This window comes from Canis lupus, chromosome 12 (genome assembly GCF_048164855.1).
Source record: "Canis lupus baileyi chromosome 12, mCanLup2.hap1, whole genome shotgun sequence".
Classification (NCBI taxonomy): domain Eukaryota; kingdom Metazoa; phylum Chordata; class Mammalia; order Carnivora; family Canidae; genus Canis; species Canis lupus.
In genome coordinates, this window is record NC_132849.1 from 44,119,821 (window position 1) to 44,131,692 (window position 11,872).

The 11,872-nt window shown below is 57.1% G+C and overlaps 1 protein-coding gene across 1 annotated transcript; it reads right to left on the reverse strand.

Annotated features, from left to right (window-relative positions):
- Window positions 1–30: 30 nt before the first annotated feature.
- Window positions 31–7,788, reverse strand: EMILIN1 (elastin microfibril interfacer 1). The gene is made up of 8 exons (XM_072770731.1): window positions 7,158–7,788; window positions 6,089–6,214; window positions 5,412–5,632; window positions 2,359–4,296; window positions 1,873–1,989; window positions 1,441–1,458; window positions 1,137–1,274; window positions 31–751 (listed from the first exon to the last, which is right to left on the reverse strand). Exons 1-8 carry the CDS (start codon window positions 7,325–7,327, stop codon window positions 414–416), a joined length of 3,066 nt encoding a protein of 1,021 aa, XP_072626832.1. The 5' UTR covers window positions 7,328–7,788; the 3' UTR covers window positions 31–413.
- Window positions 7,789–11,872: the final 4,084 nt, after the last annotated feature.

Below are 11,872 nucleotides of genomic sequence, written 5' to 3' on the forward strand. Positions count from 1 at the left end.
GTACCCTTGAACACATACTGGAGCAGACGGTTTGTTTTGTTTTGTTTTGTTTTTTAGAAAAACCAAGTGTCTTTATTCCTGAATAGTTTGGTACGGCGGTGGGGGCCAGAGCCCCTCGGGAGAGCCCTGCCTCGGGCTAGAGACCAGCTGGAGGAGCTGCGAAGGTGCGAGGATCGGCTCCCCAGCCGTCTGGGCCCTGCAGGGCGAGCAGGCCAAAAGTCTGGACGTGGGGATCCCAGAGTCTCCGCCCGGGGCGCTCAGGCCGTGGCGAGGAGAGCGCTCTGGGCGCCTGCGCGGCACAGGTACTGGACGGCTCGCCTGGGGCTGGGGGGCCAGGACGGAGCCCCGCCGTCCCCGCTGGCTCTTTGGCCGGCGGCGTAGACACTTCGGGCCGGTCATGCCCAGCCGTCTGTCTACACCTGTTCTAGCTCCAAGTCCCCGTAGAGCAGGGCTCCGCTGAAGATGGTGAGCGGCTCCTCCGAGTGCGCCAGCTGCCCCATGACCAGGTCGATGCAGACCGTGTCTCCAGCCTGCAGCGGCAGGATGAGGCTGAAGACGCCCAGGGCTCCGGGGCTCGGCTGGCTCTCTGCGATGGGCTTATTCTCCAGGCCCTCAGGTTCATAGCCACCAGAGTCTATGCGGGCCACGCCCAGGTTGGAGCGGGACAGCACGGCCTCCACTTTCTCGTGCCGGTGCCCAGTTAGCACCGCGCTCAGCAAGTAGCGGCCGGCCAGTGGTGCTGTGAACACGCCTGGGGACGGAGAATGGCAGTCAGGAGGGGCCTGGGAGGTGTTAGGGAGCCCATCCAGAACTCCTGGACTAAGCAGAGACCTCCAGGGTCTTTTCACCTGTCTTCCACTAGAATGTAAGTTCCACCAAGAGAATTTGGCGCCTTGTTCATTACAACATCCCCAGGCCCCCAACAAAGAGCTGTTGAACAGAAGCGCTCCTCCCCCAAAACCCCTTTCCCTTAGCCCAAGCTGTGGTGAGAATGAATAAATGAAGATAAAAGGGGTCTCCCCAAACCAGAGCATGAAAAGATACCCCTTGCCCGAGGGGGCAAGAATGAGAACACGTCACCACATAGCTTTGTGCTGGCTTGCCCCACAGCCCAGCCAGCCTGCTTCCAGGCTTACCAGTCTCTGGATCATAGTAGCCCCCATCGTTGAGCAGGACTCTGTCGAAGGGCACTGTGCCTGGTTCAGACCGTGGCAAACTCAAGGCAGCTGAAAAGGCCACCCGGGGCACAAAGGGTGCTGGTGCCCCCTCCACTCCTGGGTAGGGATAAGGTGGGGGTCAGAGTAGATACTCAGTGCAGAGCTGCCTGGTCCCCATCCCCTCCTGGGTCTCTCCCTCCAGGGCTGCCTGAGGCCTTCTGCCCTCCATCCAACCCCTCATTCAGTTTTCCTCCCTCTGACACCCCAGATGGGAGGAACTTACCCTGCTCTCCTTGGGGACCTGTGGGAAGAGGAAAGGGAGCGGTGAGATGTGGGGCAGCTCTCACTAAGTCACTCAGCAAATATCAGCTGAGTCTTTCGCTGTCCTACAGACATACAGACTCCAAAGCAGGAATGGGGGTATCAAGAAAAGGAGGAATAAGGTCCTTTCAGTTCAACTCGTCCCCAGCCTTTCACACCCTACATATCCCTGTGAGCTCAGCCTTAGTCTTCAATACAGCAGGAAGGTTACCACATTGAACCGGCCCATATAGTGACTGTGCCGGTCCCTCATCACTGTCAGCCACGTAGGACCCCTCACTCCTTGCCCCTTTCCTCCTTTCTCTTTCAAATCCAGAATGGAACGAATGTCAAGCCTAGGGCTGCTAGAGATGTGGGGGAGCCCTGACTGCAGTATGGATCTCAGCTCACATACCTGGTGGCCCGATGGGTCCTCTTTGTCCATCCTTGCCTGGAGGTCCTGAAGGTCCAGCAGGGCCTGGGGGTCCCTGTATCCCAGGAGGCCCTGGGGGCCCGGCCTCACCCGGGGGCCCTACGGTGATAAAAATTAAGTTGAAGGGAAGCCATAAAAACAGTTTCCAAAGGACAAAGAAGGTTGTGGCTCCATGGGCAGGTGCATGGGGCCCATGGGGCTGCCCATGCTGGATACCTGGCTGGCAGGGCAGCACCCCACCCCCAACCACTGTCCTGTCTGAGCTGCCAGGGGAGAGTGGGGAGCTAGGAGCTTGGATCATCTCTTATGGACACACCAACCCCCGGGACATTGGTGGGCCTGAATTCATGCTGGGTAGAATAAGGAGAAAGTATATAAGGTTATGGCTGGCTGTTGTGGAGGGGGAGAGGAAAAAGAAAGGACCAGAAAGGGGTCCCCCCACCTCCCACTGCACCAGTGCCCCCTCACCAGTGAGGTCCTTCAGACTGAGCTGGTGAAGCTGGTCCTCCAGGAGCAGCACGGAGCTGTTAAGGGCACTGAGCCGCCTGCCCAGGCCCGCCTGCCCCCCCAGCAGCTTCTCTAGCAAGGCTGCCTGTGTCTGGCTGGTGCTGTTGGTTTCCCGTAGCCCAGCCCAGAGCCCAGCTACATGTCTGGAAAGGCCCTCTCGTAGGCCCTGCAGTCCCCCAGCCACCGTGTCCAACCGCTCACAGACTCCTTCAAGGCGGCCCAATCGCCCCTCTAGGCTGGGGCACTGGCCAGCCTGTGCCTGTCCCTCTTCCAGGCCTCGGAAGCGCTCCTCACTCTCCGTAGCATGCTCTGTGGCCTCTTGCTGCAGCCTGTTAATCTCCGAGATGATACGGTCCTTGGTGGCTCCAAGGTCAGCCAGATCAGCCCCCTGGCCCTCCACAGTGGTCTGGAGCTCATGCAGTGAGTCATTGAGAGAGCTGAAGGTGAGAATAACCTCAGAGAGCTCTCCTTGCAGGGCCTGTAGGGCTGAGCCAGAGCTCCCCCCAAACACACTGAAGCCATCCAGAGGCCCTCTGCTTGGTCCCCCAACACCTGGGCCAGCCCCGGGGCCCCGTGGGGGGAGCAGGGGGCAGGAGCAGCGCTCCACACCATCTCGAAGGCGGCCCAGCTCCTCCTGGACACCACCACAGGCCCCACAGCCCTCATCCCCACGGGCCTGCAGTAGTCCCTCCAGTTGGCCCAGCCGTGCTGCTGTGAGATTCAGCTGCAGTGCAAACTCTGCAAGTGTCTCGTCCTGCGCATCGACACGACCCTGGAGCTGGCCCACAACCCCTTGCAGTCTCTCCAGTGCAGCCTGCTGGGCTTCCCCGGCTGCTCCCACCTTGTGCAGGCCTGAGCCCACTAGACGCAGCTGCCCCTCGCTGTCTAGCACCCTGCGCTCCAAGGCACTGAGGATCTCACTGACCTGGGAGTCCTGCTCCCCGGGGGCCCCAGAGCAGAGCTGCCCACATGCCTGCACAGCCCCTGCCACCTGCTCTTCCAGCAGATCCAGCCGCCCACCCAGCTCCCTGCTCACATTGGCCAATAGTCCCTCCAGCCTTTCTAGTCGGCCCCGGGCAGCAGGCAGCCAGTGGCCCAGGCCCCCAGGACGCCCAGGCCAGCCCTCCTCCTGTTCCTCTGAGGGGCCCAGAGTGGAGTTGAATTGGTCCTCCAGGCGAGAAAGGCGGGACGCTAAGCTGGTGTAGCCTGGGGGGTGGCCCCCCTGCCCAGCCGCTCCCCCCAGCTCGGTGCCTCGCCGCCCGCTCAGCACTGTCACGGAGCCGGCCACGACATCCAGCCTCCGCTCCAGCTCGGCTAGCCGCCGGCCCAGCTCGGGAGGGCAGCACTCCTGAAGGGGCCTGCGGCCCACAGCCTGCCCGGGGAGCTGCCGCTGCCGCTCTTCCACGGACGCCAGGAGCTTCTCCAGTGCCCGCAGCCGCTCGCGATCCTCCTGTTGCTGCCGGCGGAAGCCATCGAGCCCCGCCAGGCACACGGAGCAGGACTCCTGCAGCCGCCGCTCCAGTTCCCGCAGCAGCTCCTCACTGTGGCCCGGAGGGGCCGGGGCGGGGTCCAGGGCCCGGCTACCGCCACTGCCACTGCCACCGCCACCTCCGGTGTGATGGTTGTTGAGATGGCCCAGCTCCTGGTCATGGGTGGAGACACGGTTGTCCAGGAGCTGCAGCTGCTGCTGGATCTCACTGAGGGTTTCGTGCACGCCAGGACGGGCAGCTGCATCTGCCGGCTGCTGCCTCCCGTTGAAGGCCGTCTCCACGGCCCTCTGGACGTCTTCCGCCAGGCGCCCACTCAGTCCCTGCAGGACACCTCGGAGGCCCTGCAGCTCCTTTGTCAGGCTCTGCACCTGCTCCTCCAGCTGTTGTACCTTCTCTGAGTCCCCAGGACCTGGCAGAGAGGGGAAGGCATCAGACAGAGTGGCTGGACCTCAGAACTCAGTGAGCCCTCCTTGCAGGGCCTGTAGGCCTCCTAGGCCCTGCTCTCCCCAGCTCCGACACGAGGTCCTAGCTGATTTGGCCACTGTTAGCTGGGTAATTTGGGCAAAGACAAGACAGGGGGAACCTCCATTTACTAAATGCCTCTAGGCCAAAATTGTACCATGGCTTTCCCTCCCTTATAAGACTCCACTGGATAGATATCACAGCGTTTCCCATTTTGTTGACTGTGAGAAAGAGAACCAGAGGAGATTAGGGAACTTGGCCATAGATTACAAGTTTCATAAGTGGCAGAGACAAGTTTCAAACCCAGCTCATCAATCTGACCAGCAAGTCTACTGTCCAGAGTAGGTCTCAGAAGTTGTTTGCTTATCTGTGAAATGGGAGTATGGGGAGGCACAGTGGACCCCACAACAGTGGCTATTCCTGAGCAACATCTCTCCGTAACACCACAGGGACAGACAAGGTTCCACGGGAAGGCTGCAGGGGCTCGAGCTGGATAGTGGGAGAGTCAGCCAGAAGTTCCTGTTTCCATCATTACAGCATGACTATCTCCCTGGCAGACAAACACAGCACATCCGCAGTGCCCAGGGCGCGTGCAAGCAGGAAGGCCATGGGGACCGCTGCATTCTGGGACCTGCAGTCTCCAGAGGCCCCTGAGGGGCCTGGGACCTGTAGTTGAGTGCAGTGCATTCTAGGACTTGTAGTCTGAACTGTCTAATCCCTTGGTGACCAAACTTCTCGAAGGAATTCCCCCTTCCTCCTGCAGCCGTTCTCAAGTAGGAAGTATCTCAGCCACATGTGGGCGTGTGTGAGCACATTCTCTTGCTCTGCCTTCTTTTTCTCTTGATCTCTCGCAATCTCGGTTTCTATCTGACTCACACATTCGCACACACACACACACACACACATTCACACACATGCGCAGGCAGAGAATCTCAGGGATCTCACTCCCTTCTGTCCCCTTCTTCTGACTGGGAGCATGGAGTTTTTCCCTCAGCAGCCTGGCCCCTCATTTTCCAGCCAGCACCAGCTCCCACTTCTCCCCCCAGAGGCTCCCCTACTCACCTTCCCCGCCTAGTCCACTCAGGTGGCTTCCTGCGCTGGAGCCAGAGAGGTTGGGGCGGGCGGGCCGGGGCCGGGGGCGTGGGGTGGTAGGTGCAGGACCCAGCGCTGGGGCGGGACCCTCAGCACAGTCATCGCCCCCATACCCCTGACAGCACCTCCACTCCATATCCGACACAGTCTTGTAGGCCACTCGGTAGCGAGGGCGGAGGAAGCTGCGGTACCTGGGAGAGGCAGAGGAGGCTTCTTTACTCTTCCCTGTTCTGTCAGTGGCCCTGCATCCTGTCTTTGGAGATGGGCAGGTGCTGGTGGTGGACCCTCAGGTTGGATCCCCCTTAGCATCCAGCATGTGGCTGTGCTCAGTTGACAGCTGTCAGCTTGCTGGCCAAGGGCCAAAACCCTATTCTTCCTCCCCCGTCCTATGCTGGAGACTTGAACTCCTCATCCTGAGCCTGACTCTGCCCAGAGAAGGCATCTGGGGGCTGACAGGGTGGTCTGGTAACTTTGCTCTCAGTAACCACCCCCAACTGTTGCCTCAGTGTCTTCCCAAAATGGGTCTGACCGAAGCCCCCAGTCCTGCCCCTTGGTACCTGCTTTGTACAAATTCCCCAAATTGGCTGCCCTCCTTCTGGCCTAGCCCAGCCCCCACCAAGTACCCATTCCCTAGCGCCAGGGCTCACATGATGCTGCGGGGACACTGGGGCTGGCCCCAGCCACAGGGCTGGTAGTCAGGCTTGACGAAGGTCTCCACTCCATCCTCAAGGACACAGCTCACTGTCCGGGTCACCACATAGGCACACCAGTTCCTGTAGGCACAACCCAGCTGGGCCCAAAGGCCAGAGACACAAGCCCCAGAGGAGGGCCAGGGGCTACCAGAGAGGCTGAGGGAAGGTCAAAGGATGAAGGGCCCCTGGGGACCAGTAGGAGCCAGGGCTTTGGCAGGGGCAGCTCCCCCCACGCTTTCCTGTGCAGTAGGAGTCAGTAAAGACTTTTCAAGACAGCGAGACAAGGCATAAAATGGAAAACCACAACTGCAAGAAGTTGATCCTCACGGCTGCAGGGTCCTGGGGAGCCTCTGAATTCACACATTCATTCATGTCCTTTTCTGTGTCAATCCCCAGCTTGGCGTGGCCTGTATGAGCCAGCTGGCTGGGTCCCTCTGGTGATCCCCTGGATGCTGGCTTCCACCCACCCCTCAGGGGAGAGGCCAGGGCAGGCAGGGGTCCAGCTCAGGGTTAAGTAGAGAATAAGCCATTGATGAGCCCTGCCCCCCTTGGGGTTTGCGTTCTACACTCTTGGCCCCATTCATGCTGGCCTTTGATCTGTGTCCGGCTGGAGAGCCCAAAGGAACAGAGCAGGAACGGTGTTAGAAAGAATCACAAATTACTGGATGGGGCCAGGAAGCCCTAGGAAGGGATAAAGGTCTGCCGGAGAATACCAGGCTGGTACGTAGCTGGCAGCTTGCAGGAAGGCCTGGCCCATGCCCCTCAGGGTCATTTCCCTGGGCACCTAGCTACAGGTCCCACTGAGGTTAGAGGGGGACCGATCTATTTAGGGGGCCCTAGAAATGCTCTGCAGGAAGGTGAGCTTGTGCGGAGCCACCTGATGGATGGGCTTCCTCTCCCCCTCTTCCCTGCATTAGGGCATACAGCCCCGGGGGAGGGTAGCCAAGGTGGGGGCTGGGACACCCACCTTCTGACCCACCCTTCCCACCCACGTCCAGCCCTGGGCTGGGACCCAGGCTCTTACCTGTGGCGGCTGGCAGGCCGGGGAGCGCTCTGGGCCTGGGGTTCCCCAGGACTGAGAGCCCCACCGCCCCCCGTGTAGAGGCTATAACCACGAGGAGGGTAGCTAGCTGCCCCCACGGCTGTGGTCAGCAGGCAGCAGAGGTAGCAGCTCCAGAGCGTGCTGGGGGCCATGGTAGGGGTGCTCGGCCGTGGCCCTCAGAGGCACATCCCGGCCCGGCCGCTGGCGCCTCTGTGTGGAGCAGGGGATGCCGCTGCTCCAAGGGACGGCGCTGGCCGGGGGTCCTGTCCCCAGCTTCCTGCGGCAGCCCCCAGCCACACGCCTCCTTCTCGGCAGCCTGGCCTGACCCCTCTCCCCCTCCTCTTTCCTCCTCAGGCTCCTGTCCCTCCCTCAGTTCCTTCCGCTCTCCTATTCTCTGCTTCTGAGGGGGTTTGTTCTCTGTGCCCCCTGGCCTTCTGTGCCTGGTCCCTGCCCCTCTCAGATGCTGCTTCCTGGGCCTCCGCCCCCCCTCACCCCAGCAGGCCCTCCTCTGGCTTCCCTATCTGTTTTCCCCAATGACCGGATCCTGGAGGTGACAGGGCTTTGCCCCTGTGGCTGTTGAGAGGCGCAAGAGTGGCTGTGGGGCGGGCCCTGGCCTCCCGCCTCCCTCTCTTGCTCACTCCCTTCCCCCCTGTCTGGCTGGCGGTCCAGCCTCCCCCCTTCCTCCCCCCACCTCTCCAACCATCGTGCGCCACATCTGCTTCTTGTTAACTCCGGGAAAGAGAGGAAAAAAAAGGAAAAACAGAGAAATGCGGAGTTGCCGCCAGGCTTGGGGCCAGCCTCTCAGACGGGCCACATGGAGTGGAGCCGGGGCCAGAGCTGGGGAGGAGGCCCAGGGCTGGTCGCTGAGACAGGGAACGGGAGCTGGAGCCACAGCTCCCCTGGGGCTAGGGCAAGCCTCTCCTGAGAGAGAAGACCCGAGAATGGAGCCAGGAGGGGAGAGGAGGAGGGGAGGACTGTAAAAGGGAGAATGAACTCTGGAGGGCTCAGCAGGACGTCACTCATCATTTAGTCCAGTTGCCTCCTTTTACAGATGTGAGTAACGAGGCCCAAAGCTGGAAGGTAACTTGTAGGGGCAAGGCAAGAGTGGGGCTCTGATTAGAATCTACATACCTGGGTTGGTGACTTGGGACAAAGAAGGAGAGGGGAGAGGGCTACTGGGCCAGAGAGGAAGAGGAAAGACTCCACTGAGGCAGGCAGGAAATTGAGGGACACCAGAAGAAGAAACGAATCTGGAAATGAGAGTGCAGCCTTCTGTCACGCTTGGAGAGAACACAGGAAAAGAGGATAAAGACTCATTCTCAAAAAAAAAAAAAAAAAAAAAAAGACTCATTCTCAAAAAACCAAACAAATATGGATCTCAGGCTTGCTTGTCGTGGTGAAGGCCAGGCCATAAAGAAGGGGAGGGGAAGGGGAGAGGCAAACCGGGTGGTATCTAGATGTATGGAGCCCAGAGGAAGTCCCTCCCCAGCCTGGAGGCAAGCCTGAGAGCCTGTGGAGCAGGTGAGGAGCTCAGTCACACTCAGCCACCAGCCTGAGCGGAAAGCTCCTGTTGAGAGGAGTCCGAAAGTGTCAGCTGGCCCCTCTTCACCATCTGGCCTCTGCACTGTCCTAGGGTCCAGGTGTCCCTGTGTGGTGGGGCTGTTGCTTGCAAGAGCAAAGCAGAAGTAGCAGACAGAAGGGAGGTGAGCAAGCCATGGGTAGGCATTGTGGAGGCGCCCAGGTGGCAAAGGCACATGTAGGACTCTGTTAGGAGCACCTGGGGCTGCTGGACACAGGCACTGAAACACAGAACCAACACAAAGCAGGACAGACAGCGTGCCAAGGGGGCCAGACAAATGGATGATGTGTTCTGGGGAAGGGGAGGGGAAAGGCAGCTGGATGCTCCGGGGAGTCAGAGTTGAGCCGTTGGAAGAGAGAGAGAGAGAGAGAGAGAGAGAGAGGCAGAACAGTGTTGGGGAAAGAAAGTGAAAAACAGAGATGGGGGAGGGGAGAGACTACAGGCTGGAGAAAGAGGCCTGCCTCAGTTTCCTCATTGCTCAACATGGGAATCATAACAGCACCCTCCTTCTTAGGTTTGGGAGGATTAAGTGAATACATGTAAAGCATTTAGAATAGCACCTGGCACATGGTAAATGCTCAGTAAAAGTTAGCTGTTGTGTCAGGAAGTCAGAGAAGCTGATTGTGGAAAAATTGGGACAGGCCCAAATGACTGGTTAAGAGCTTGGATTACAAGCTTTTCAGTAGGAGCTCGATATGCCTGCAGAAAGAAGACCTGGCAGGCAAGAGCAATGTGCAGGGTTTTAGGCCCATGGACACTGGTTCCAGCTCCTCCTCTCAGTACTGTTATCACTTGGAACAAATGCCATGACTCTTCTGGAGGTCTGTCAGCTATTGTTTCAGGTGCCTTGGAAATGGCAAAGTGATGTAGCCTGGAAAGAGAAGGCCATGGTTGCCTGGGGACTACCTGGGTAAGGAGGGGCCAGAGAAAGGGAGACAATACAGAAGATTCTGGGGTTTGAGCCAGGGTGGGGAAATCAAGGCGAGCAACAGCTTTGGAAGAAAGATGACCTTAGTTTGGACTTATTGAGTTCAAGATCAGAAAAACGTAGCTCGATGGCAATAAATGTGTAGGAGATGGTCAGAGATGTAGGTCTTGGTTCTGGGAACCATGTGCAGGGCAATAGTTGGAAGCCATGAGCACAGATGCCACCAAATCTTCATTGTGACTCTGAGTGATGTACTTCTGAGGTTCTCTGGCCCAGTATGGGATCTCGGTGGCTGGGAGAAATGTTGGCAAAAGAAAGGATGAGTGAAAGTGAATGTTCCAACCCACAGAAATGGACATTTGTGGGATATTTGAAGGAAACAGTCCCAAGAGATCCTGATTTGAGAGCTGCTGAGAGTGGGCAGTTGTTGCACTGTTCCTGGTCTCTGTATCAGTTCTAGGCCCTGGCCCTGGCTAGAAGCCAAGCCACTTCAGGTGGCCCTGGCTGCTGCTGTGAGTTTTCTCTCTTGGTTCTTGTGCACCCCCGTCCCTTCAGGCAGCCTCTGACAACCTGCAGTCATCCCAGCCATCTTGTCACTGCCTGGTTGTCACTCTTTCCTTAGGTTTAAGGGGGCGCCTCCCTTAAGTTTAAAAATCTGTTATATTTTAAGTGTGTCAAGCCAAAAATGTTGGCTTTGAAATACAATTGCAGTAGGTTGCATTTCATTTAGTCCTGTAATTAGGAGCCAAGACCTAGGGGCTGACATGAATATTTGTGATACCTCAAATAAATCAGTGGCTCTGGGTTCACTGGGGAGGCTTGAGGTGTTGGGCAAGCAGGCCGCAATGGAGACAAAGTTTAGACAAAATGCACTGGTGGTGGTGGTGGTATTGACAAGTAGCCACAAATTTCCAAAGCAACTGACCAGAGAATTCCCAAGATCAAAAATGGCTAAGTCCTTGGGGGCACTAGGACAAGATCTATTTTATAACCTTTCCAAAATAGGGGATTTTCAAGGGCCTAGTGCCAATGGGAAATATTGGCTATGTTGGGCAACTAACTCATTCAGTCAGCCATCAGTGGCTGAGCAACATGCTCCTGAGGCTGGGATAGCCCAGGGCGCCTGCAGTAAGGAACATTTCTTGTCTAATGCCCTCTGTCAGAGAACTGAATACTGGGAGGAAAAAATGGAGAATAATATGAACTGGGCCTTGGGTTGTGCAAACCCAGATCGGAATTCAAGCTTGTGTGTACTCTTGAGCAAAAGTCCACTCCTGCTCAAATGCATACATGTTCTTTTTCCTTCCAACTCTTCCCACAGGTACAATACTTTAAGAACCAATCCCCTTTCCCAGGTCTTGTTGCTTTCTGATTTCTCAGCCTAATCCTAAACTCGTATCTTCTTGAAAATGTCACACAGGGACGCCTGGGTAGCTCAGTGACTGAGCATCTGCCTTCGGCTCAGGTTGTGATGGGCTTCCTGGGATCGTATCCCACATTGCGCTTCCTCTGGGGAGCCTGCTTCTCCTTTTGCCTATGTCTCTCCCTCTCCCTCTCTCTCATGAATAAATAAATAAAATCTTTAGAAAAAAGAAAAGAAAATGTCACACTAACTGCAGAGATTAAGTCCACATATGCCCCTTACCCAATTCTCTCCTTCCTCCAATTCCCCCAAGGGTGAGGCTTTGCCCGTCTTACTTCCCACGTATTTTTCCATCCAAGCTTTCTTCAAGCTTTGTTAGTTCTTAGAGGAGTCTAGTTTAGTCCCAGGGACCATTTTTAATTTCGGTTCCTCCAGGCAGCAGGCCAAATGACCTATTCAAGGCTGATAAAGAGTCGCTGACCTAGGCACAGCAAATTCTGGGAGGTGAAGGACATTTCTAGATGGTTCCAAAACAAATCCTTTTCCTCTTGTCCTTGACCCTAGGATAACCCATCGAGTCCAAAGTTGGACACAGATTGTGGAATAGAGGAAAGTGGATCAGGTGACAGTTTTGAACCATTTGTAAAATCCTGGTCAAATCAATTACCTTCTGGGCCTCAGTTTCCTTCTTTGTAAAACGATCTTGAAGGCTCCCTTCAGCTTGGAAAGTCTAAGGTCAGTTGGTTTCAGGACAGCCTTGGAAATCTGAAGCACTTCCAAGGCCTCCCCTGTCATTTGCAGTCTAGAAAGCCTACTTTCCAGGGGTC